The sequence below is a fragment of the Alexandromys fortis genome, unplaced genomic scaffold (genome assembly GCF_014885135.2).
Source record: "Alexandromys fortis isolate MF-2015 unplaced genomic scaffold, M_Fortis_MF-2015_v1.1 scaffold_6, whole genome shotgun sequence".
In the NCBI taxonomy this organism is placed as follows: Eukaryota; Metazoa; Chordata; class Mammalia; order Rodentia; family Cricetidae; genus Alexandromys; species Alexandromys fortis.
This window is the reverse complement of record NW_026067902.1, coordinates 13,452,229-13,480,063: the sequence shown is the minus strand read 5'-3', so window position 1 is coordinate 13,480,063 and position 27,835 is coordinate 13,452,229. Positions and strand designations below refer to the sequence as shown.

The 27,835-nt window shown below is 46.1% G+C and overlaps 1 protein-coding gene across 1 annotated transcript in view; it reads right to left on the bottom strand.

Moving 5' to 3' along the window:
• Window positions 1–27,835, bottom strand: part of Shc4 (SHC adaptor protein 4) — a 91,378-nt gene that overhangs the window by 50,130 nt on the left and 13,413 nt on the right. Inside the window, exon 2 of the mRNA XM_050134230.1 lies at window positions 13,086–13,156. Coding sequence (XP_049990187.1) covers window positions 13,086–13,156 — 71 coding nt within the window. The remainder of the gene's footprint in view (window positions 1–13,085; window positions 13,157–27,835) is intronic.

Below are 27,835 nucleotides of genomic sequence, written 5' to 3'. Positions count from 1 at the left end.
TCACTTTCTGGTCTGGCCTCTGTGTATGTACTTCATTCTCCCCGATAGCATTCCAAGGCAAGTATTTGACTCCATTTTGTAAAGAGGAATCTAAACTTGAACAAATCCAAGTTTATCTGTCTTCTAATAAGGCAGCAAATAATGCCAGAGACAGGGAGCAAATCCAGACCCACACTGGGCAGGGAAGAAAGGGAAGGATCCTTCGATAGCTCTGGGACTAGAGCGATGTGTGCTGTTCCTTGCTTACAACCCCCCCCCCCCCCCCCCCCCCCCCCCCCCCCCCCCCCCCCCCCCCCGCACCGGAGAGCCGGGCCTGCACTCTGGCCAGCCCTTCACAGCAGCGAGGCCACGATATGCTGCTAAGGGATAAAAAGTGGCAGCCGTCTACCTGGTACAGGCTTGGCTGGTTGACTTGCTTCCCCCCAGCCCTGGCAAGTAGGCTCGTGCAGGGTACGCTCATGCAACTTAGGCCAAGTAAGCTTCCTGTGTCTTCTAAGAATGTGAAGGTCTCTGACTATAGTTGTCCTCAAAAGAATGAGGAGAGCCTGTACCTTTGTGTCTGTGAACTTGCTTTCAAAAATACTTATTTGTGGATGTGTGTGATGGCACACACCTACAGTTTCAGCACTCATGGGGTAGAGGCAGGAGAATTGCTGAAAGTTCAAAGCCCAAATCAACCATGGGCTATCTCTCCCAAAGAAGACCTATTGTACAAACTTTATTTAAAAGACCAGTGTCCCACCCTGGCCTCCCAGAAAACATTCAAGAAATTGCTTCCACATAACCTTTCACATTTCTGCTTTCTTTGCTTGCTATGTGCGCTAACTAACCCAGAACCCCAGTCATGGGAGACAAAGGCGTCTGCATTTGCTGCATTTTGTTGCTTTGTTTTTTTTCTTTCCCCACAAAGATCTTTTCTGTCCCTGAGACAGAGACCAAGAAATTCACTGTAACATGGCCAAGGATGAGTGTGACTCTCAGTGACTTTAGGAGCCTCAGCCACACCCCAAGCCCAAGGCACTGACTAGAAAGGTAGGGGTGACAGGAAAGGACGGCTTCCAGGGCCCAGAGTGCCAGGCTGTCTTCTGCCTGCCTGCCCACCCAGCCGGCTTTTCCCGCACAGGCCTTTAGGAGCAGGGGGCTGCGGGGGAAGGGGGTGCAGAGAGGGAGCCTGCCGCTGAGCACAGCACCAACAGTGGCCACTTTGTTTATTGATTCTCCACGTGAGCGGGAAAGGGAGCGTGGGCTGATGTAAGGGAGTGAGAATGTGGCTGAAGCTTTACTGTTGAGACTGCAAAACCCCGCCCACGCCAGAAGACAGAAAAAGAAATTTTGCCTATCTCCACGAAGTCCAAACTAATCATCCAAACAAAACCACCTTTCTTTCCGGACTATGCCCACTGCAGGACTTACGTTAGATTTTTTTCCCCCTATATCTTTGTCCCTTAAACAGCTGTCCTCCTCTGGAAGCCATGTTGCCTTGCAGTCGGAGGGCGGACCTCCCTCCCCCACCTCCCGCCCCCTTCAAGTTTGGAAGACAGTAGCACTGTCCTGGACACTGCAGCCAGTCTCACGGGGAGGCGCCACAGAGCAAACTCTCTGCCAAGTGAAATTGTTTTCTGGCTTTCCTGTTTACTGAAGAGCTAAGTCTGGGGGGCGGGGGCAGGGGGAAGCCCAGGTAAAGGACCCAGTGGGATTCGTTTAAGGTTCTTTACCGCCCCCAGCAGAGAGAAATTATGTCTGCCCCCCACCTCGGCTTTATCTAGACAAACATAAGACTCAACTTTCAACCATAGCGAGAGCCTATCCAGATGATTGTCAAGAATACTCAAGCCAAATAATATTGCTTGTACTTCGCAGGAGCATTGCCTGATTTATCATCTCCACAGGAACCCTGAAACAAGGACTGGCTCCCCTACAGCCAGGGACTGCCTTCAGGCAATGACCAGACACACTCCACATCCCTGCCTCCTTAGGTTGCTGGGACCATCCTGGGGAAACGTGAAATCTTTTCCTACGGAACCGCAAGACTTGGTGACCAGTGTGTTCAGTTCTGTTCGGCTTGAGACATGAAAGCCGGGCTGTGAAAGCCCGCAGACAGGACGCTGGAGAACCGAGCCGGCCTTCACGGCAGTGAGAACACAATGAAGGCAGTCAGGGCCCACAGACAGCGGAACAGTGGAAGGCTTCACACTGCCTTTGTGCCCTTATCAAGGGGGCATCGCCAGCACCCGAGGAAGGTACAGCCAGCGCTTCAAATATATCCTTTCGCTTTAGAAGCTGGCCTCTGGGGACCCAGAGCAGGATAAAGCCTTTCAGTGGGCCCAGCATTCACCGTCGCACCGACTTATCCCCCACACTGCCCAATTGAATCATGCCTAACATCTGACTCCGAAGCGCATTTGCAACCTAACCCAGCTCGCTGTACATGGGTTGCTCTGTCTACCCTGGCCTTCTCTTTTGGCTCAGATGCAAATGGAGACCCATGAATCGCACTAGAACCCACTGGAAAACCATTCTCTCCTAAGTATCGCGTTTCCCCAAGTCTCTCAAACCAACAGACGGGATTGATGTCTGGCAGCCCTTCATCGTGATTTCTTGTAAGGGATTCATATGGTTCAATATTCGAACACCTACAGCCACAAACTGATGGCTCATGGGGTTTGTCAATAACTAAACCTTGTGAAAATGGCAATAAAGAAGTGGAATTGGTTCAAACAACAACAACAAATTTGTCAATTCACAACAGTTTTCTTTTACTTTGGGATATGCTAGGCTTCCTTAAAAAAAACTTTGCTTTACATAAAATATGTAAAATATTATGAATCTTTGTTTGGAGTTAAAGGCTTTACTGATCTGCTGTGTGATTGTCGACATCCTGTTTCCTGAGCTCCAGGTGTGTCAGGGTTAGAGTACTGGCCATGCATGTAGGAGGCACTGGTTTGATCCCTAGCTCTGCAGAAAGGGAGGGAGACAAAGCTTATTTTGAAAAGGCAAGGTCAGCTAATTCAATCAGCCACTTTATTTACCCCAATTCATTTAAATGATGATCACGTGTTTCTAAAAATTAGGCCTATCTTGAAAGAAGAAAGATTTAGCCCCGTTTACTCCTGCTATGGACAGGAGATATTTAGAGACAGCACCTGATGGAACAAATGGGCGTAGCTTCTGTTAAGCCTATCCTTTTAAAGAGTGAGCCCTCCCAAAGCAAGGTTGGCACAGATGCCATAGACATTGCATGGGATCCTCCGTTGTTTCTACGTGTACATAAATCCCGAGTGGAGTCGTTAACTGTCCACAATGTTAAATAGTGGGAGAGCAACCCTGACCTGCACATCTGCCAAGAATACATCAATCATCATTTAGGTAAGCGTGCCTGAACTGAGAGGGTCTTAGCCCACTAGGAGCTGATTCAAGTGCAGATGTTTGAGGCTCTTCCTAGAGATACTAACTTTGCACATCTATGCTGGGACCTAGCTACCTGCAGCTTTTAAACCAGCTGTGCAAGAGACTCCAAGGCACACAACTCATGGTGAGGATTGCACAGGATGAGACTTTCCCTTGGCCACACTGCACAGGGTGACTGGTTCTGCTCTACAGCTTTGACCAGATGGCTGCATCTGTGGATATGAAGGAATCAGGGTACCTGCTGGAACAGGAAGGGCTATCCTGCCTGTGCATTTAATGAGAGTCAGTTGTGGAGAAAACCTGTTTCTGACTCAATCATGCTATATGCTAAAATATAATATTTGGCATGATTCTCCCTCTGTCTCTTCCCAGCCTGCTCAGGGGGAGGGATTTTATTTTAGGTCTGAACCTCTTTGGTCTCATGACCCTTCCACACATTAGTGATGAAGGTGACCTGCAGACAGGCCTCCACCTACCCCTCCAAATGCCTGCAGGCACTGAGCCCAATTCCTCAGCTGTGGCTGCACAGAGCGGAAACACCAGAAAGTGTTGGCACACACTGCAGATCAAATCTCACCTCCAGGCGTTCTGATTATATTAGTTCAGGATGGGCCTTAGGGTCTGGGAGGTTTTCATTTGATCCTTTGCACTTGAGACAGGGTCTTATGCAACCAAGGCTGCTCTTAAACTGCAGTTGGGGATGAACTTGAATTCCTAATGCTCCTGCTTCCGTTTCTCAGTGACAGGACTACAAGTTTTCAACTCTTTCCCAAGTCCTTCCAAAAGAGCCTTAGCTGAACAGCATTCAAGGGCAGTGGTCTACAAAGCTTTTCTGAAAAGTCCAGATTGTAAATATTTTAGGCTTCTCAAGCCATAAGACTGTCACAGTCTGCTACTATGGCTTTAAAAGCAGCCATAAGCAATAAATAAAGAGTATAAAGGCACAAATAACATGGACACCAACATGCATGGTTATAATGCCAATAGCACTCATGGACACTGACATTTAAATTTAGCTTCTACACAATGCAGAATACTTTTCTTTTACTTTCTTTTCAACTAGTTAAAAGTACCCAAAGCACACTAACAGGCTGACAAGATAAAACTCAGGCAGAGGTCAAATTTAGCTCACAAACGTCAGAAGAGAGTGTTGGATTCCTTGGAACTGGAGTTGGATGGTTGTAAGCCACCATGTGGGTACTGGGACCCAAACCCAGGTCCTCTCCAAGAGAACCAAGTGCTTTTAACCACTTAGCCATCTCTCCATTTCCATTCCGTTTCTTCTTTGTGGAATGATAGAGAAGGAGACCATTTTGTGGGGAGGAGGGCTTTAGTATCGGGCTCTACCACATACATGACACTACAGTGTAGGGTTCATGAGGACACGGGAATAAAATAGAAACATAAAATTATAGTAAATGCTAAAGGAACCAAAGCGAGGGGCTCATAGATTTGAATCCTTAGTCACCAGGGAGTGGCACTATTTGAAAGAATTAGAAGGATTAGGGAGTGTGGGGTGGTTGGAGGAAGTTTGTGGTTAGGGGTGGGCTTTGAGGATTCAAACATCCATGCCAAACCCAGAGTCTCTCTCTGTCTTTGCCTGTGCATCAGGATATAGCTCTCAGCTTCTTCTTCAGTATCACACTAAGCTTCTGAAAGTGTAAGCCAGTCCCTAATTAAATGCTTTCTTTCATAAGAGTTGCCTTGGTCATGGTGTCTCTTCACAGCAATAGAACACTGGCTAAGACACTGTGTTTCAAAGCCTTAAATATATAAAGTAGAAGGCAATAGTGTCTCAATAAATGGCATTATTTTCTTATCATTTTTTATGGCTACCTGCCTTAAGACCTGGATCTAACCATACTCAATATCGAGTATAATATTCAATATCAAGAATTCTCCTAAGTAATTGGGGGGGGTGGTATAGGGCAAATTTTACCCACTGTACAATTGTAATAAATCATACAAGTCTCTTTAAAGATAGATCATGTATCTGCTTTCCTTTAGGTACCCCATGGCACCTAGCAGACTATTTGGGGCACAGCAACACAACAATATACTCAGGATCTAATGTAATTTCAGCATGTCTGTGACACTGAGACAAGGCGCAACTCTCATCTTCCTAAATAACCAGAGACCCTGAGATGCTTAGTGAGTCACGTGGAAAGAGAGTCTCAATTAAGTGATGACCAAGTTGGTCTGGGGACATGTCTGTGGGGTCTGTTTTGATTGTTAATTGATATCGGAAGACCAAGACCATTGTGTGTGGCGCCACTTCACAGACTGGGCCCTGATCTATGTAAGGGTAGAGTAAGCTACCAAGCAAGTTTTTCTTCTCTTTTTGCCATTGACTGTAGATGTGATGTGACTAGCTGCCTGACCTCTTTAAAATGGTGGACTGTGGGGCTGGAGAGATGGCTCAGTGGTTAAGAGCACAGGCTGCTCTTCCAGAGGTCCTGAGTTCAATTCCCAGCAACCACATGGTGGCTCACAACCATCTGTAACGAGATCTGGCGCCCTCTTCTGGAACACAGGCATACATGGAGGCAGAAGGTTGTATACATAATAAAAATAAATAAATAAATAAATAAATCTTTAAAATAAAATAAAATAAAATGGTGGACTGTAACTTGCACCTGTAAGGCAAATAAATTTTTCCTCCCTGGGTTGCTCTTGGGTGTCTTTTATCACAGCAACAGCGCTGATGCTAAGGCAGCCCCCCTTCAGGATGGATATACCAGTTCCCTCCAGTGCTGGAACACTTACTACTGATGTTTCACAACTAAGTTCCTTTCACAGATATTGCCTTGCCCTAAGATGTCCTCTCACGCATACATTTGTCCCTTCCTCAGAGACAACAGGTATCGGACAATGCCTCGTCACTCTGCTTCAATTCAACACTGAAGGGCTAAGCAAGTCCCAGAACTGTCTGTAGAGTCTGTGGTGATGCTCATTCTCCCCCTCCCTTTGCAGAGACCTGTTCCCTCAGTGTGTCAAGGGATGGCTTCAAGAGCACCCCTACAAAATTCTCAGTCTACCTGAGACCCAGCAAAGAGCTGCAGTTGCAAGGCTCATATTTGCAAATACCCTCACCCAATGCTGTCTTCTTTCCTTCCTAAGAATTCATGCTCCCACAGCAGTGAAGACATAATTTTCAAGAATGAATCATAATAAATTGAAAGGCCCTATTATAGTTAAGCTATCCACAAAATGCACAGCTCCTGCACAGCTCTCGTGGATGGAGCTCAATATACATCATTAAAGGGGAATGGGGACATGTATTGTCCTAATAGACAAGGCTCAGCTTTTCTGAGAGGAACAGCAACACACAATGGAAAAGTCTGTCATTCTGGCGCTAACTGGCTTGTGTTTCCTTTGTCCACAAGCCCACTGTTGATCAAAGTGAGGTTTTTCTCTGGATGCAATTCATGTTTAATGAAATCTAGAGGCCTCTTAGCATATGTCTCTAAAAGAACCATATCACTAATTTCTCTGTCTATGTACAATATTGAAGAATAAGAACTCAATATTCCTGTATTCCCACTACGCCCGTCTTCCTGTCCTACAAACAGAGGCAAAAACTCCACGTGGTTTTATGATTTTCTAAGAGCCACCTGTTCCAAAATCAGAGCTTGCTATGTGACACACAGTCTAACTGGAGACCTCATTTTCAAACCCCAGGCTAGGCAGGCATCCCTTGCATCTGAGTCTCAAAGTGTGGCACCTGGACCGTAACACGGGTGTCACCTGGGACCTTAGGCATGCAAACTCCTGAGACAAAACTTGCAGGGACATGCTCCAACATTCTGTTCCTAACAAGCCCTCTTATGATGCTCCATCACATCTGGCTTTTAACATTTTCCTAAGATTTGTCCCTTAGAATTTTTCTCCCTTGGAGGAAAAGAGCTGAAGAGTCGCCAAACCCGGTTTCCACTCCCACCACATACCAACAATAGGGAGAACAGGAAATGAACGTGTTGACAGTTCCATCTGAGTTATAATCCCTGTTTCCTTACTTAGTACCCCAGATCCCTAAACTGCCTGCCCCTCGTGGAGTAGGATAGAGCAGATAAAACCTCACGTGCAGCTTGCTGCTATCAGCTAGAGAAAATGAATTTTAAGCCAAGACCTCCAAAGGGAATACTCATCCCCTAGTCTTTCTCTCCATGAGAACTCCTTGAAACTGATGTCCTTCACTGCGAGTCATTACCTCCCAGCTTCTGGAGCCCCACGGTAGGATGATCCTGTGCTCTTGGCTTAACATAGCTGGTTTCATTCTCAAATATGAGTTATAAACGCAGGGTGTTACACACTGGGAGAGGGCAGGGCAGCGAGCAAGGGGCTAGAGGCCCTGCACTTTGGAGTTATCATGTACCATGATAATGAGCCGGATGTGGTACGGTGGTTTGAATGAGAATGACCCCATGGGCTCATATATTTGAATGCTTGGTCCCTAGTTGGTGAAACTGTTTGGGAAGGATGGGAAGGTGTGGCCTTGTTGGAGGAGGTGTGTCACTGAGGGTTGACTTTGAAGTTTCAGAAGCTCATGCCAGGCCTGGTCTCACTCTCTCTGTGGGATAACTTGGGGATAAGATAAGAGCCCTCAGGTACTGCTCCTTCCTGTTCATTCTTTACCTCCCTGTCATAATACCCATGGACTTAAACTCACTCTGTGAAACTTTAAGCAAGCTCCCAGTTAAATGCTTCCTTTTATAAGTTGCCTTGGTCATGGTGTCTCTTCACAGCTATAGCACAGTAACTAGGACACACGGCCTCTGGAATTTCCATGAAGCTCAAAATAATCAAGTTCTGATCTTCAGGCTGAAAACCAAGCCTTGCCCACCAGCTGTCCCCTGGGTTAACCCTGGTACATCTGTTCCTCCTTCACCGCCAGGCAGGTTCCCACCTAGACCTGTATAACGAGACACCCTGAGGAGAGAGAAGATTGGTTCTCCTGTCACTCTGTGGAGAGTTAATTCAGGGAAGGAAGCGAGGCTTCGTGGATTAGTGGCTTTATTTCTGGTTTATCTGTGTTTCTTGATTTAAGGCAAACTGAGGTCTTTTACTTAACTTGGGTTTTAAAATCGTGGGGAGGGCATTTTTCTCTAATCTTTTCTGAACTTTTATTGACTGTGGATTTCACAGCACATGTTCCAATCCTACTCATCTTTCCTCCTCCTCGGATTCTGCCCTCTGCCCTTGCAACCACCTCCCACTCAAAACCAAATTTAAAAGAAAAACCAAACAATACAAAGAAACAAAAGAAAAAAGAAAAAGAAGAATCTTGTTGTGGGTGCTGTAGTGTAGCCTGTTGAGACACACAGTTTACCCTTTGGTCCATTCGTGTCCACTTGTGAGTGTTCATGGCCACAAGTTGTTGGTCTGGTTCAAGACCTCTGGTTTCTACTACACCACTGATACTGGGCTCTCAGTGGGGCTCCTCGTGGGTATCCAGTTGTTGTCTGTGCCATGGAGATCCTGACGTTTTGGGTCTGTAGGCTTGTCTTGTCCCCTTCACATGCTCCAACAGTTCATCCATTGGTGGATGTTGGAGTGGGCCAACTCATAGCCCTGACTCTGGGCCTGGGTGCTAGCTGGATTGGTCAGCCCACTTTCCTTCATGGGGAAAACATTTTTACGGAAGAGAGCAAATAACCATACATGGGCCACTTGCTTTTTACTTCCCCCTTCTCTCTTCTGCTTGTTTCTGTTTTCCAGACATTTTGAAGATAAATGTGACTGTGTCTTTGCATCCTGAAGAATCTTATTTCTCTGTACTAGCAGGAAGTGCCTGCTTCCCTGCCCTTTCACACAAATCCTCTCCTGCCAACAACTGAGATCTGGCCAGCATCAGGGCTAGACGCTGGGATAAGAATTATGAGGGAGGGGATGGGGAGATGGCTCGGTGCCTCAGCACAATGGCTGCTCTTTCACGGACATTGGTTTGATTCTCAGCTCCCATATGGTGGTTCACAGCTCTCTGTAACTCCAGTCCCAGGGCATCTGACCCCTTCTTCTGGTCTCCGCCAGTACCAGACACACAGGGTTCACAGCAGTGAAACAAAGACAAAACTAGAGGAGAGGAGTGAGCATTCGGGAACCAAGGTGGGAAGTGGGTGCTACAGAGAAGGTGGGCAAGTTTTTCATTCTGATCATGTGAGAGGAATGAACAGTCTGCTCAGGGGCTTGATGGGACTTCAAAGATGGCCACCTGACTGGCTATGCAGGCCCTAATGTCCATGGGACGGGGGGGGGGGGGGGGGGGGGATAAAGGAAAAATCCTGGACTCAGATAAAATGTTCCTGTCCAAATAGCACACAGGGTAAACCAAGGTCACATTCCCCTGGAGAGTGTTTTTAGAAGACCTGCTTTTTCAGAGAAAAGTCTCGAAAAATTACCAGTACGTTCAGCAATACATGACTTCTTGAAGGAAATAGAAGTAAAAACTTTTTGTTCTGTTTTATATTTTTGTTTATTGAGACAAGGACTCTCTATGTAGCCCAGGCTGTCCTGGATCTCAATTTGAAGATCTGGCTAGCCACCTGCCTCTGCCTCCCAAGTGCTAGGATTAAAGACATGTGCCACCACTGACTGGAATAGAAATAATTTAAACAATTTTTTTTTTACACAGGTCTCACTACGTAGACCAGGCTAGCCTCACACTCACAGAGATTGGCTTGCCTCCTCAGTGCTGTCATGATGAAGTTTTCGTTGTTGATGAGGGTGGCAGTAGTTTCCTTCTCTCTTTTTCATTTTTGTTTTGATTGGTTGATTGGCTGGTTGTTTTTTTTTTTATTTTATTTTATTTTTGGATAGGGAGAATAGTTCTGGGAATTAAATTCAGGGTCTTATACATATTAGAACAAGCAGTAGCCAACCCTTAGAACACATTTTTTGAAGTAATGTATGGCTAGTAAGAGCATAAACTACACTGGTCAGAGCACACCAGCAACACAAATCAGAAACTTTTCAAACATCTAAACTATTTGCTCCAGTCAAGACAACAAAGACGGAGAGCAGAAGGGGGGTTGGTAGAGACTGTGGGGGTAGAAGGGAAGAGAGTGGGGCGCTAGTGTTTCATGGGTACAGGATGCTATTCTGGGGAGAAGAAAGCCTTCTGGGGGTGGATGCTGGCGATGCTTATACAGTAGGGTGAATCAACATATACTTCCTGAACGTAGTCGATGGTTAAAATGGTAACTCTGTTTTGTATATTTAACCACAATAAAAAAAAATGGGAGTGCTAGGAAAATGTTCATTGTGGTAGAGATATTATAGAATATGGTTTATAATTTTGTCATCTCCTGTGTAGAGGTAAAGGCTGGAAAGATATTCTGAACACAAAACGGTAATGGATATTATCTCTGGATGGGATTACAAGCAGTCTTTCCTTTCGTGTGTTTCTTGATGTTCTAATAACTAGTCAGTGTTTGTGTGATTAAGAAACAATGAAGTTTGGAAGCGCTCTGCTTATAGAACATTATTGTTAGAGCAATAGTACCAGTGGTTACCTGCAAACACCCTGTATAGTTACTTCCCTTTAATAGTCTGTGTCCTACCTCGTATGTCAAGTTCCGAAGGGCAGACCCTTGTCTTTCATACAGATCCCATACTGCTTAAGCAGTTTCGGGGCCTCTGTAAAGACTCGGTGAAAGAATGGAGGGGTCTGTGTGTGAACAGATGGAGCAACAGAAAATAAGTTCTTGCTGTCTCAGTCTAGGGCTCCTGCTTCTACAGCAAATATTAAAACGGAGAAAATCATTTATTTCCTGTAGTCCTGGAAGCTGGCAAGCCCAGGATGAAAACGCCAGCAGGCTCAGTGTCTGGCAAAGTCTCCTTCTTTCAGAGCAGAGAGCCCTTTCTGTATCTTCATGTGGAAGCAGGGGCCAGCAGCTTCCTGGACCTCTTCGAAAAGGGCACTAATTCTACTCACAAGAAGACCTCTGTCTCTGTCACTTAATCTCTTCCAAAAGGTATTGTATCTTAACGCGACCACACCGCCAAATAAGCTTATTTGTATGAATGGGGGCACAGTCAAACCATAGCACCCAGGTCAGAATAATTAGGACTCATCTGTCCTGTGCACCCACCCAAGGCACCTAGGGTCAACCCACTTCCTGGCATCTGTAAGGAGGATTACAGAAGGGGTTTCTCGGATGCAGAATCATTGAAATGAAGCCTGAATAGGCTAACAGGATGGAAAGTAGTCTAGAATCCATGTCCTTTGGAGGAGGACACAAAGGGTGTAAGGATGTGAGAAGTAGGGTATAAAAGAGGAGAAACGTTGTGACCACCTCCAGACATGGTATCTGCAGCCAGATAGGAAGACAGATCTAATCAGTAAATATCCACGAAGCCTCTTCTACGGTCCAGGGACTGAGGTCGGTTTCACAAACACAGTTATATATCATTGGTTTGACATCTCACAAGAGATGATACAATCTTGATGCTGCTAAATTCTGTGCTTTTGTGCATTTATATGCCTGTTACAACCTTTAAGAAATTGGACAATCCTGTGTTATTTGTCCCTCATTTATTTTTGCTTTCTCTGACATTTGTGCGTTATGCCTACTAAGCAAGGTGCTAAAAGGAATGCCAGCGATTGGTGAGGAGAAATTCGGAAATGCAGAACGGAACACTACATAAGGCAGACTCCGAGTCAGCAGCCCCTAGAGTACACTTCCTGGAACCCTGGGGATTTATGGCTTCACTTTATTATATCCCAAACCTATTTTGCTCTAAATAACCTAAGAACATTTGGAGATAAGGTTTTCAAAACCACAGCACAGGAGTGAACACTTCCTTGTACACTGCAGGTCTCCTTGAGGGGCAGAAGATCTTCTTAGGCTTCTGGCTAGCAGGGTACTTCTATGTCTAGGAGGGCATGAGAGGAGCCTCAGGAAAGGTTATTCTCTCTCCATAATGAGAGCATCCACCTTTAAGCAGGTGGCTCACAGTCACAGATCCAGATGGGAGCTTGCCACAGCTCAGAGGCACACTTGGCACCTGCATAGCATATGTCCCCATCTTCATTCCCAACCATCTGCGATCAAGCCATTCCTCTCAGCTCATCCTCCTTCCTGTCACAGCTTCCCCAGCTGCTGGTGTCACTTAGCTCTCTCTCCTTCCTTGTCCTAGAGCTGACTCTAAGGAGGCATGTCTTGTACTGATGTGCCTGACTTGAGCCTTGCATTACAAGGGCTATAGTTTCTTGCACTAAGCTACATGGGACAATTCTGGGTAGAGGTCCACCCATTTCATTATACAAAATGGTGGACTACCCAGATGGATTCTTGTGTCAAAGACTGAATGAACGATAGCCTGGCCTTTATGATGCTGAAAGTTCTTGCTTGGTCTTATTTTGAGTGACCTCTTTGATGTGCTGGAGACTCTTCATATCTTATTTCTAGGCATACTTTTAAACACTTTGGTACCTAGGAAACAGTTACTTCTGTAGACTGAACCACCAATCATCTTGTAAGTCCTCATATGTAACGCTAATACTTTCCCATACAGGTCTGAAGTTTTCATACAATGAGATCAAGCCAGTCGTGCAAGGTTGATGGGTCAGTTCTCCCTTCCAGTCACACGGATGACTTGAAGACTTCATAAGAGACCCACAGGAGAAACTACAGTGACTTTAAACTATTAGAGTCCCTTCAGTTTCAAGCCCTTACCTTGTAACTTGGGTTCTCATTCCAAAATCCAGTGATCTCATTGATTGTAGCACTTCAATGCAGCCCATGTACTAGGGAAAAAAGAAAGAAAGAAGTAGGAGGATGCAGATACCAAAACTCCATCTCTGGGTGGCACAGTTGGCTCCTGGCGGCAGCTACCTGTGTGCCCATCACCTGCGTCAATATTTCCGACCACCAATGCACACACATGTCCCCTTGGCTATAAGACATTAGTTAACTACAAAGTAAATACAAACTCAGGTTCTGGGAATGCCAGGGACTAGGATGCCTTTGGGCTCAGAGGTGGGGAGTGTAGATCTGAGGTCTTCACTTGTGTGAGCTACAGATTCACACACTGGCTCTGCCCCACCTTCATTTTAAAGCCCCAGCTACTGACCCGACTTTTCTACCTTGGTTTTGTCCTTGATGAAATGACAATAAAATTGGAATTGTTAGAAGAGATAAATTATTTCACCTATGGAAAGCTTTAAGAACAAGGCTTAGTAGGCATAACTGCCCAGATGTCAGAGGAAGCAAAAATAAGTAAGAGACAAGTAACACCGGACTTCCTGATCTCCTAAGCGCTGGAACAAGCATTTAAATGCGCAAAAACCCAGAATTCAGTAACATTAAGTAGGTCTTATCTAGGCTGGAGAGATGGCTCGGCAGTGAGGAGCACTAACTGCCCTTACAGAGATCCCAGGTTCAATTCCCAGCACCCCTATGGCACCCCTCTGTGTAATGCCAGCTCCAGGGGATCTGACACCTTCACACAGACATGTATGCACACAAAATACCAATGCACATAAAATAAATAAATTATAAAAATAAGGTCTTGTCATCTTTTGTAAGATCACCGTAGCTCAAAAGAAATAATAATGACAATAATCACCCCCTAAAATAGTCCTTGGTAAGTTTAGCTTGAACATGGAACACTGGAAAAGGTGTTGTGACTTCTAAAACCAAAACTGTCCACGTTTAACGTAACAGCAGGGGAACTGAATCAGGAATGCTGTTAAAGAGGCTTAAGTTGGTGTGAAGGTGGGTAGCTGCAGAGTCTGCAGCAGGAGGCTCCCTGAGAGAGGGAAGTGATGCTAGCCCACTCGGAAGGGGGATCGCAGCAAGGAGGAGGATTGGAATGACATCATGGAAAGCCGCACCGCCGGATTCAGCAGTTAATTTGCTCTGAGAGCAGAAGAGTGAGTCAAAGATGACTCAGCTGCTTCCCGCCCGGGCACAGAGGAACCTGGAGTGCCATCATCAGGACCAGGGGGACAGGAAAGAGAGGTTATGAATTGCTTTGGTGCCCATTGATTGCAAGACGCCAGTTGGGAAGCCAGGAAGTAACAGGCTGACAGCTGAAAATTGAATTCAGTGTCCCCGAGAGGACAAAGCAGAGGAAGGGACAAGGGGAGGGATACAGTGACAGTTTTCTAAGCATCTCTGCAGGTGAGGCTGTAAGATCCTCTCAGCAGAGCGGCAGTGACTCTGAAGAGTGCCAAGGGGTGTGAATGAAAGGGCTCCCAGGGCCTCACAAATGAGGCACTTCCTGTTTTGCCGTCCTTCGGAAGCCTTCACCCTCCCTGGGTCATGGGAAAAGGAGGGGGCACTCCCCAGATCCTTTTTGTAATATTTCTGAGTGGGTTTTATAGATTTCTCATCCCCAAACTGGCTGATGTTCAGATACCGCCATTAATCTGGTGTGGCGGAGACCTTCTCAGCCAGACCCCTGCTAGCAGTACTCCTCCCGGGGTCTCCGATGAGAACACAAAACCATTCTGTATACTTGGTTCTTAACTTCTCAGGCTTGAGGACCGCAGGGAAGTGGGCTGTCCGGGGATGGGGACTGACTGACTGATACTTTAGGCTTACTAGACCAAGGGAGGTTGTTTTAGGGGCGCAGCTGGAAAGTGCACTTCAGAACTCTAACGAAGGAGGATGCCACAGTCCTTCATCCACGATGAGGCCGATGAGGCCCATGGGAAAGGCCGCCTGAGAGTTCCCATTGGTTTCTATGACCACATGACCCTCTCTTCCCTCCTCACCCTAGAACCTGACTCATTCATCCCAAACTCCTAAACACCAGTCTGGAGAAGAATGGAGTCTATACACGAGTGGGGAGCAGGTCTGGGCTACACTTCCAATTCTCCAGCTTGGTGCTGAGGTGGGTGCCTTCCCTGGCAGTTACACATCACTAACTCAAGCTGATATGGTACATCCCGAAAGATGACGGGCACTACATTTTTATACACATTTCATACATTACATACACAGGGATTGCTAAAAATAAATAATTATATACCTATATATTTATTTATACACATGTATATGTTATATATATTTAAGCAATGAGCGCAAATGACTTACATATATTATCATACGTAACATATATAATATATAAAAATCTCTTACATCCTCACTGCTGAAATCTCTTCACGTCTACTCAAACAGCCTAACCCTTGGCTTTCTTTGCTCCTGTTACTAAGTGCCCCACTTCCACACTCTGATACAGACTTGGCCTCCATCGTTAGCATCCACCCCACCCTTCCCAAGGGCAGGGCCTCCCCTTGAGCCATTCTCTCCCTGACTAACTGGTCTCTCGATTCTTTTCCTTCCTGCGGGTTTTAATTAACACAAATCATCCTTAGGCTCGCTCCTGCTGCGCATGAGCACAGCCCTTACTTGTCCTTTCAGGCCACTGAGCATCAGATCTGCAGTTTGCTTGCTCAGTTCCTTGGCTAGAAGCACTGTTGAAAGAGGGGCCTGGGACTGTGCCCCAGCACCCAGGGGGTACTTAGCAAACACACACACACCACACACACACACACACAGAGAGAGAGAGAGAGAGAGAGAGAGAGAGAGAGAGAGAGAGAGAGAGAGAGAGAGAGAGAGGACTTCTGTTACTCTATCTGGTGCTCTACTGTATGTGCCGTTATTTCTATTTTTTATTGTACCTCTAAAATGAGTAGAGAGAAGTGGCAGAGGGTGATGGAGATTTGGCTGAGTCTCTCTGCCCGTGCTAAAGGAGAGCAGGAACACCAAGGTCCCAGAAAAAGACCTGAGTACTGTCTCAGTCTGGTTTTCTGTTGCTGTGATAAAGACAAAAGCAACTTAAGGGACGAAGGTTCTATTTGGCTCAGAGCTCCAGGGTATGGTTCATCATGGTGGGGAATTCAAGGCAGAAGGAGTCTGGATCTGCCGGTCACATAACATTCACAAAGTCAAGAATGATACGTGATTGTGCTTAGCTTTCTTGTTCAATTCATGCAAGCCAGAATCCCAGCTAGGGAATGAGGCCACCCCAGGAGGAAGGTCTTCCCATCTCAGTACAAACAAGGTAACTGCATCCCCTGCCTCACATGCCCAAAGGCCCATCTCCCAGGTGAGTCTAGATTCTATGACACTATCATCACAGGTAGCGCAGGCTGGGTTGGGATGCTGCCGCTAGCAGCTCTGTGGATCTCTTGGCAGTAGGCTCCATGGGTGGTAGATTTGTTTCACTCCAGACTCTGGAGACAGCCAGCCCAGACAGGAGGATGTGTGGTGGATCAGGATGAGGGAGACTGAGAAGAAAGGCAAGTCCACAGTGTGTCCGGATAGCAGAGGACAAAGAGCACAGACAATCAGGTGGGGCAGACATCCCAAGGCTAATGAGGTCCGAGCCCCACATGCAGGAGCCTGTGAGACTGGGTGGGATTCTAACTCCATGAGATGGGACCCCAGCAGGGGATTCCGGCTGCCAATAAAAAGAAGGGTTTTCTTAGGTAGAGGAAGGAAAGAGAGGGTTATCCCCAAGGTTCCCTTCTTAATGCCCCCCATGCATGTACACATACATGCACGCATGCGCACGTGTTATTACCTCCTACCCAATTCCCTGTAAGGTAGGCCCTTCCCTTCAAGTGACCCACCAAGGCAATTCATACAGCCATCAAGATTGGAGTGATGTCACTGTCAGCTAGTCTCACTGTGATACAACACAAGGTGTGGGGCAGAAGAGGGGAATGGAGTCACACAGAGGTGACCAACAATGAGAACAATTCCTTTCCAAGGGTGGGGTACATGTGGAAGATGCCCGAATGGATTTTTGCCATCTCCAAGCCGCCCTGTGGAGTCAGCAGGGGTGGGAGAACAGTGTCTAAAATCAATCTGTCCATTTCTTTGTCTAGGAACTTCTGAACCTCATAAGTAAAGAGTTGCCGATGACAAGGCCCGAAGGAGAACTTTGGTTTGTCAAGATAGACCAGAGATGGCAGTCTTTGGTTTAGCAAATGCAGATCCACATACGACCTCATCTCTCTTCCTAATACCCCAGCTCCTAAATATGGGCAACCTCTAAAAATATGAGTTGGTTGTCTTCCTAGGGGTGACCCATCAGCACCTCCATTGGAAGAGACAACATCACTGGAGTCTGTTGAGGAGAGATGCTTGGCTTCCCCTCATTTGTCCGCTGAGACCGAATCAATTACTCTAGAGCACAGCTCTCAGCCTGTGGGTTGGGGGATCGCACCTCGGATCTCCTGCATATCGGGTACTTGCATTATGAGCCAGAACAGTAGCAAAATTACAGTTACGAAGTAAAAATGAGGTAATTTTGTGGTTGGGGCATCACAACGTGAGGGACTGTATAAAAGGATAGCATCATTAGGAAGGTTAGAAACCGCTGGTCTGGAGGCTGCAGCCCATTGCTGCACTATGGCAATAAAGGCAAAGAGGAAAGAGGACATTTTCGGCTCCCGTTCCCTTCCTTGGGTCTGTCCAGATAAGTAATAGCGATGAGACAGGGCCATGAGGATGACTGCAGTCGTTGGGAGAGGCTGGGTCAATGAAGTACAATGACGATGAATGCATATTTTCGTGTATTACCCCTTGTCTTCAAGTACTGGAGACACAGTCCCTGTGCTGGCTCCTGGGACTCACTCAGACATTAGAACTGACTTTTTTTCTTTTTCTTTTTTTTTTTTTTAAAGTAAGTCTGTCATATTAGAATTAAAAATTAAAAACCAGGCTTACCATACCACCTGTAGGGACCTTTGAACCAACAACTCATGGTTCCTTCTGTAATGGTTTGACACCAACTGGTGTCACTTGCGAATATTGGACCTCAGTTAAGGACTTGTCTTCACTAAATTAGCTCATGGACAGGTCTGGGGATGTATTTTCTTGATGAATGATTGTGGTGGGAGGGCCCAGCCACTGTGGGCGGTGCCACCCCTAGGCGGGTGGGCCTGGGTTCTATAAGAAAGTACACTAAGAGCAGGTAAAGAGAGTGAGCCAGTCAGCCGCGTGTGTTCTGGAAGGTGTGGAAGCATGCTATAACATAGATGAACTCTGAAATCATTAATCCTGGGTGGGGGGCAGTGACAAAAGAACGCCTATTGTATGATTTCATTCATACAAAATAATCCAGACTGTTGCCATCTCTTTCCCCCAGCCCCCACCCATTCTCTGCCCTCTTCTATTTCTCTTCAAAGCATCTATTGCTGAAAAGACAATATATTTGTCCATTTTCTGTCTCCCTCACTAGAGAATTAGTAACTGGGAATAGAACTGGGAAGGATGTGGCCAGCGTGTGGCTGCTGGCAAGTGTGGGTCCTTCCAGAGCCGATAGCAATATTCTAAACTTTGGTAATGGTTATACAACTCGATGAATATACAAAAGTCAGCCCTAATCAACGGTATACTTTGAATACAATTATGAACGAACCATAGGGTTCATCACAGTAAGCAAACTGTATGGAATGTAAGCTACATCCCAGTAAAGCAATTGTCCAGAGACAATGTCAGTTGCGAAGCCAAACTAGCACTACCAGCAGACAATGCATGACCCTGGAATAAACCACTCAGGGATGCATGGTTGACTAGTGAGTGAATGAACCAAGAACCAGAAGCTCTGATGATCTGCCGTGGAGGCGATGTTCTCTGCTTGTCCTTTGGGATCCAGAGAATTTTGGTCACACCTCCATGCTGTACTACCCAGTGAGGCCGCGGTTTGTTTCGAAGGCTAAACCCCAGCTGCACGGCAGGCTTCTCAAGGACAGGGAGGTGGTGAGTGGGGGGAGGTGTCTTCGTCATCACGCTGACCTGCACCTCTGACAGTGCAATACATGATTTATTTCAAGGAATTTGCCAAGAAATGATGCTCAGGAAGTCTCAAAATAGCCTACATGCTACTAGCTAGCTGGACCACCTAAAATATGGTCATTCTTAAAGGAGTATGGCATCTGTTAAGATATCCCTGGAACTACGTCACCTGAAGCTCTCCCGGCAGGTTTGATTTGGAAGGTGGGTCTTCTGGAGATGGATGGGAAAATCCATCCTCTGGGCTGGGAAGACACCACTCAGAACAAACCGCCCTTCCCACCAGAAGTCACCTGGCATTGACAAACACTGCTTCTCTTAGAGTGATGGGGCATTAAAGAAAGCAGAATGCCCCCCACTTCCTTTGCCTTCATGCCCTGCCCTGTTCTGTGTTTCTCTTCGTACCCTTATTGCTGAAAATAATATGTGTCTGTCTGTTTTCTGTCTCCCTCGCTTGAAGTAAACAATGAAAAACAGGATCTCTCTGTTGACATCACCTGGAGTACTGCCTGGCACCCAGCAGCTCCTCAAATACCTCTTGGTTAATTAAATTGAGACTTTTGTTTGTTTGTTTTTACTCTAAGCCTGAACTGAAAACTCCTCTTTCTACACCAAGGTCAAAGCTTAGAAACCGTGGACGTGTTCACTCATTTACAAATGGGAACTTGGCATCCAGGAAATTTCAACGTCTGGAGTCCTTGATGCTCACAACAATGGAACCTTCTAAAAGTAAGTTGTGCCTTCTGCTTGTTCCACTGAGAGGGAGATCTCATGCTCCAGAACAGAGCCCAAGCCAAATGGCAAGACTGGGGCCGGAAAGGGCTGTTATTCCGGAACCAGAGCCTCCTCCTCTCCTCCACTGAGCAGACTCCATCACTCAGAGGCTATGGAGGGAATTATCTCCACTCTACTTCTGTTCCTGGTTTGCCTGAATAAGTAGAACCAGTGACATCTAAAGTATATTTTCCGACAATTTATAGAAATAAGTGGGGTTTTTAGGCTGACTCAAGAGTTTCTCTTTGACCGAGGGGAACCTGCGAAGCCAGAACATAAAATAAAAATCTTGGTCTTGTTGCCAATGGCTAACACGCTAGGAAAGGAGTTGTGTATATGATTGTGTTTAGAAACTTTCTAATCTAGTTGTAAAAAGATGCTGGACATCAGTGGGCAAGGCAAGTATGCCAGCCATTTCTGCCCTCATTCCAACCATCCTACTCTCGGTGAAAATCCCTTACATAGACATATTTTGAACTGAGGGAGGTTTCGTCTCTGCCCACAGACCTGAGCACAGATGAAATTATCCGACTTGAGGTCATCCCAGAGGCAAATCCCACACAGAGAGCATTTTCAGGGCTGTGGCCTCTCCTAGGAAGAACACTGAAGTCACAAGTAATTCTTTTTGCGCCTGCGCCTAGGTAGAACAATCACCCTGTGTCACCAGGTGCTTTTGCACAAACAGGGCTGTGCTCCATCTACTCTCGGGAGGATCACTTCATTTGATCCCCCGGATGAAACTGGTGCAGGGCCTAAAGAGGGGGGTGGGCAATCCCTTCGGACAGCTGGAAAAAACTGATCATCAGAAGCTCAGTGCTCCCCGGGGCTGGTTAGTGTAGAGCTCGGGTCTTCTGATGGTTGAAGCTGTCTGTATTATGACACCTCCCAACCCCAAAATTTATCATGTAGGAGAAATGATGCCCTGTAGGTCTATGAAAAAGTAGAAGACAGACGCTTTGATGTTTGAAAAAGCGTTAACATAGTTTCTGTGCGTGTGTGTGAGCACATGTGTATGTGTGCTACGCATACCGGTGTTGAACATGACTATAAACTCAAGGTTACAGCATCTTACCCATGAGGCAGATATTAATGACAGTTCTGATCGGGGTCCTGGATCACACAGAGGTTTCCCCATAATGACTATCCTCTTAAAGTGTGCCATGGATCAAAATAGGTATAATCTAGGGGGGGGGTATTTAAAATGAAAATGAATCCAAGCACCTGAACATCTATAGAGTAAAGATACTGTGTTGGGTCTCTCCTCCAACCATCCATCCGATAGACCCCAAACTAGCACACAAGCTCAGTCTCACCATGGCATATCCTCTTCACCCTGGCCGGATGAGGAGCAGATGGTAGCATCGTGTTCTTGAACTCTCCAGACGCCAGAGCCACAAGCCAATAAAAGTTTTCTTTATAAAATGTCCCATTCTGAGTATTACATCATAGTGTAAGCACCCTGTCAAGGATGAAGATATTCCAAGTAGAGCCTCCCTTTAGTGACCATATTATTTAATCAATGGACCCCCAAGAAATAGACTTTTCACAAGACTCTTGTTGTGAGAAGGAGAAAGCTAAAGCCTGGTGCCAGCCAGAAAAGACGCTTGTCTTCAGGAAGAGATTCCCCACAGTTCCGACACATTCTCAGACCACTTGACAAGAAAGGACCGGCACGGAGCCAATGATCAGTGGTGGGGAAGGGCACACCTTGCCTGGGTCTGCTTGCTTGTGCATACTTCTTGCCTTCCACCTACCCATAAACCTGACGTCTGGACTCTGAAGATGAACTTGGGGGACCCGGGACCTCCTTATTCGTATCTCTTCCCAATGTGGCCAGACTGAACACGTCTGCTTGCTCTGTTTTTCCCTATTGCTCTGTCTCTTCAGCTGCCCAGTTGAGGACAAGCTGAAGCCAGGTGGATAGCCCCGCTGGGACTCAGGCCCCGACTCTAACAACCCAGTAACCACAGCATCAGAATATGAACTCAGCCACTAACTTTCGAGGGTAAAATTAGTCTTCCATTCCACCTCACAGCAATCATCCTTTGTGTCCCAAGAAAGCAGGAATCGGAGCAGACAAAGGTGAATTCTCTCTGACAAAAATTCTCATTGTCATCTTAGTAGAGAGTCCCCAGGCCTTGTATTCTGTATTCAATGGCTTTAAATCTGTGATTAAAATTCAAAAGTTGCAACCAATACCTTTAAGCAAGTCTTTGTGGCATTGTGCCCAAGCCTTCTAAGCAGCTGCTGAGAGATTTTTTATCAACGTGTAAAGGCCTAATCCAAGGGGACCATGAATGCTAGTCTCTTGTTCCAGGAGAAAGTCTCCAGCCTTCTGGGACTGGTGGCTCATAATGCAAGCATGAATGGAGAGCCTGGCTTGCAAAAGCCTGCCCCACTTAGGTTCACTTTTGTGGTGTCAGTTGGCTGCTTTCTCCTGCCTCTCTCCTGATGGAGGCAGGGGAATCCCCATGTGTCAAAGAATTAATACATTCAGAGGAGGAACAGCTTTAAAAGTGCTAATTTAAGGGGTGGGGGAAACGGCTGAATAATTGATGCCCACAGTTGCTAAATCAGAGGCCTGTGGTTAGCGAGGCAGGCCCTGCCTCGTCCCCGAAGACCCTCATTCCTCTAAACATAGCGCCCTTCTTTTATTTCCACTCTTCCGCTTCCTCTGCTGCTTTCTTTGGTGTATGTGGGAGTCATTAGTGCCAGTCCTAAAGCATTTCCAGCGTCCCCTTCCCTGCATATGGATTATTCTGTTAGCCTTTTTGAAGTCGGATGTAGCTCCTCATTTGGTGGGTGACATCACACAACAGCGACCTATCCTATTTTTTTTCCTCTTACAATTCGGAAGTTACTATTGGCCCAGGTGGCTGGATGAGGATCATACAGAACAGAGCCTCAGACAATGCACTGTGGACACACGGCACGAGGAAGACACTGAGACCCACACTGACCTGTTAACACGGAGCAAGCTGACTGGCCCCGTGAGGGTCAACATGAAAAAGAAGTGAGAATATCACAGAGTCCAAACAAGTTAGGGTTTGGTCTGAGCTTTGCATGGACTTACTAGCTGTCCAATTTTGCAAACCATATGTTTGGCCCGTGGGGAGGTTTCAGTGTGTAGCAGTCTCTGTGCTGGCTGACAGTGTTCTTCTTGGGCACCTTCTCTTCCGTCTGCTTAGCTTGGAGAGCTGATGAAAAAGCCTCCACCTCTGTGAAGGGATGTCAATCAAGAGCACTTTCTGTAGGGACATGGACAGTAGTAGATGGCAGAGCTGTGGGGCTGTGGAGTAGGAGGAGCTCAGGGAGCCAGGGAAGATTTCTCAGAAAAAGGGATCTGGGGGAGTCAGGAAAGGCAAGCCTGTAAGGTTGGAAGAGGGGTTTCCAAGCAGTAGACACAGGGCAAGCACAAGGGGTGCTCCCCACCTCCAAGTACTGCAGTGAGACTAAAGTCTAGAGATGTGGAGGGGGGGGGATCAGTGGGATTATAATACATTCCTTTCCAAACTGGACATAGGGCGCACACCTTTAATCCCAGCTCTCAGGAGGCAGAGGCAGGTGGATCTTTGGGTTCAAGGCCAACCTGATCTAGAGTGAGTTCCAGGACAGCCAGGGCTACACAGAGAAACCCTGCCTCAAAAACAAAACAAAACAAAAAAGGCCAAAACAAAACAATATATTCATGATGAACTGGTGTGGGAGGTCCTTCTGTATGTGTGTTGCTTTTATTAGTTAATAAACAAAGAAGCTAGCTAATGAACCATTTGATACTTAGAGTATGGAAGCTGAGTCTTCTGAAGTCTTCCAGTCTCAGCACCTAGCCCAGTGTGGAACCCCCGTGGGCTTTCTGAATATTTGCTGAATGTCGTGTTTGACTATTATTCCCAAACTGCCAACCCTCTCTCCAACGTGATACCACTTTCTCCTTGTTCTTCCGTGAGATTCCAAACTGCATTTCCTTCCAACTCACTTCTTAGACCCAAATAAATAAAAGCTAAAAATACAGCCTGGGTCATGAATCATAAATGAGAAGGAAAAGCAGCGAGTCACAGAAGTTAATCTGTTCCCCAGGAGAGGCCTGCTGGATGGCCTCGGCTCTGAAAGGCTAGGCAAAAAGCCAGACCACGATCTCCAGATACTCGGCGTGATTCGCAGGCCTGCTACCGGGAATCTAAGCTCGCAAGGCCTACGTGCAAAGGACTGGCATCTTGTGCAGCCCCTTATAAGAGATGCAGAGAGGCAGGCCCGGAGGCAGGTGTCAATAAGGATGCTAAAGGGAGAAGACAAAGAAATGGCGTGACTGTTGTCCTAGTGATCCAGTCTGTCCACCATGGATTTTGTTTGTTTGTTTGTTTCTTCTTTTTGGCCATGGCTTCAATATTGTTGCTTTTGAAGCCAAGGCAACACTATAACTCTGTCAGTCATTCCAATGCTTTAATGAATGACCTACCAATCATATTCTGTATGCCTGTTTAACTAAGTTGGGATGTAATATAACCTAGTAATGATGTATCTGTATGATCTCACCTGACAACCCATAATCTACTTAAAGTGGAACATCTTTTTTATGACATTATTTCTCAATTCTATTTCTATAAATAGAATGATTCTGTTCTATTTCTCAATTTTTTTAAAAAAAGAAATTAATGATGTTCTCCGTTCACAAATCTGAGTCAGTCTTGAGAACACATGCTTTGGTATGTGTTTGCATTGAATAATGAAAAAAAAATAGACTAAGGGACTGGAGAGATGGCTCAGAGGTTAAGAACACTGGCTGCTCTGCCAGAGGTCCTGAGTTCAATTCCCCGCAACCACATGGTGGCTCACAACCATCTGTAATGAGATCTGGTGGCCTCTTCTGGCCTGCAGGCAGAACACTGTATGCATAATAAATAAATCTTTAAAAACAAAAATCCTGTGTGCTCACATCTGCTAGTGTTTGCTCAGACATAGGGTACTAGGGATGTCAGTAGCCTCTTCCATTTCCTTTCCTGCCCAGAGTGTCTGTACCCTTGACCTTCGAGAGCCTTCAGCCTATGCACTCAGTAAAAAAAAAAAAAAAAAAAAATGAAGCCTCAACTGGCGGTAGATACAGCTCAATTACACTGTTGCTACACCAGGCGTGGTGGTGTATGCTTTTAATCCCAGCACTCAAGAGACAAAGGCAGGCAGATCTGCCTGAGTTCCAGGCCAGCTTAGTTTATACAGAGACTCGTCTCAAAAAATAAACAAGAGCCAGGCGATGGTGGCGCACGCCTTTAATCCCAGCACTAGGGAGGCAGAGGCAGGCGGATCTCTGTGAGTTCGAGACCAGCCTGGTCTACAGAGCTAGTTCCAGGACAGGCTCCAAAGCCACAGAGAAACCCTGTCTCGAAAAACCAAAAAAAAAAAAAAAACAAACAAACAAGATAACAAAAAACAACAACAACAAAATCCAAACAAAAAAACTGTGACTGCCACTTAGGTAAGTGTCACTGAAAAGGGACAACTGGAAAAAAGCCAAATTATTTGCTATCTATTGATGGTTCTTAACGAAATGTGGTGTCTCTGGTAGAGCCTGAGGACAACGGTGGTGGCTTCACTTGTACCATGCTCCATGAGTTCTAAGACACACACGGTTTCTTTCCAAGTTCAATCATAAAAGCGCCGCACAGATGGCCAGCCTCATGGTGCTGAGATAACGCCTCACGCTAGCAGGCCTACGGCTGAAGTGCCAAATGGCATCCACCCAGTCTCCAGTTTAGGTGATATCTCTGAAAGAACAAACGGTCAGCCAACACACCTTTGCAGAGATGCATCCCAAGTGTTCATCATCTGTTACTGTGTTTCTTTTACACAGTGTTCTGTGAAGTGTTTATCTAAATTGTTCTATTATCAATAAAAAAAAACTTGGGAGTCAGATGTTGAGGTAAAAACTTGATAGATCAAGAAAGCAGTGAAAGAACGACCAGCTGACCCTTTCTTTCCACACTTCCCACATCAAAAAGAAAAAAAGAAAAAGAAAAAAACAAAAAACAAAAAAACAATGAAAACCTTCTAAGCCCCTGGCTATTCCTCCCTGTTCTCTCTATCATATCCTGAGTCCTCCAAAATCTCTATGGCTAATTCTGGTCAGCTGTCATTGACTCCGCCCCCTGATTCAAGGTTAACTTTATTAACAGTCTCTGAGTGTGATCAACTATCTCCCAACAGTTCTGTAATGGAGTCTGGTTCTGGCCGTAGGCTGAAGGCAAGCCCAAGCTTGGAGGACTCTCAGAGATCATCCGTTCCAACATCTCTACTTCTCATCAACAAAATAATCCTGGTGCATCTAGGCGAAGGGGAGGCAGAGACAAGCTCACTAAACTCAAGGATTTTGTTTTGTTGGTAGGACTCCGTATTAGAGGAAAGAAGCTGAGGAGAAGAGTGGTTTGAAGGGCGGTATAGACTTGAGTGTGTGCAGCGGCAGTGTTGACAGCCACTAGAAAGAGGGGAGACCATGGCAGATTCACAGTCCCGGGCTGTGGAGGGGGAAGGCTAGAGTGGAAATAGTCTCAAAGCTCACAAGGATTAGCTCACATAAATCCTTCTTAATAATGAGTTGGTTTCAGCCTAGTTCCTGAATCAAACAGCTTCTGGAGTGGAAAAAACATCTGCCCTTTCTGGGTAGCTTTCAGGGACTCTTACATCTTTTTAGGAGGGACCGTGACGGAGCCTCTTTGTTAAGTCCAGAAGCTGTGTGATATGTGACCCAGGCCTTCAACAGCCACAGTGGTGCTTCAGGATCAGACCGAAGGCTCGCTGTGATGGCATTTCAGCAAGGGCAATCTTGCTAGTCAGGATTTTAAAAATAGACAGTATGGGGCCTGAGATGGCTCAGCAGAGAAAGGCTTACGAAGCCAGTTGAGCTCAATCTCAGGAAGGACCCACATGGCAGACACGGAGAGGGCTGATCCTTCTCTAACCTTCATGCACATGCTAGGGTTTAGTAACGCTCACAAAGAAATTTTTTTAAAAAGTGATTTAAAACAAATAAGCGAAAACCCATTTGGAGTCATAAATTCTTTGCTCCTAAAACAGAAAGTGACCGGAACAAGGTCACCATCAGCAGGCTCTAACTGAGCATGGCAGTTTGTCAAGTTGTTCACTTGTCATAGACAGGAAGTTCCCGACGGGTCTACAATTGTGATTCAGACTTAAATAATGCCCTCTATTATTAGATCAGTACCTTCAGAATGAATCTCAAATAGGACCTTAGATTCAATTGTATGTTTTATGACTTGTACTCCTTAGAGAGAGAGAAAAAAAAAAACCAGCATTTTTAGCTGAGGAGAAAAAAGGGTACAAGAAAGTTCTCTGTCTCCTTTTGTTTGGTTGTGTGTTTAGGGGTTTTTGTTTTGTGTTTTGCTTTTAACTGTCCTTTTTTGAGATAGAATCACTACATAGCCACAACTGGCCTGGAACTTCCTGGGTGGACCAGGCTGGCCTTGAACTCACGGAGACCCACCTGCCTCTCTTAAAGTTCCTTAGTGTGAGGTGGGTCGTTAGCATTACTGACCGCGACACAGAGTAACAACTTTGTAGGAACATGGAGTAACAACTTTGTAGGAATGCAATCCAGCATAAGCAGTCAATAGCACAGGTGTGAGGTGGCTGGGTCATCAGTGACAAGTTGTTTGGATTCTGAATCCTCCAGGAGACACACACCTCAGCACTGTCTGTGAGCATGGCACCTCTGCATCTGGCTATGAGCATGTTTGCCAAGAGGCTTGGCTGTGAGGGTGCCCACTGCAATTTAGGCGACAGCATTCCAGGGGCTGGAGTCCAGGACTCAAGGCAAAGGGCCGAAGGAGGAAGTGATCTGAACCTATCTGCTTCCTAACCTGGGATACGACGTGAGTTGACCTGTTGCT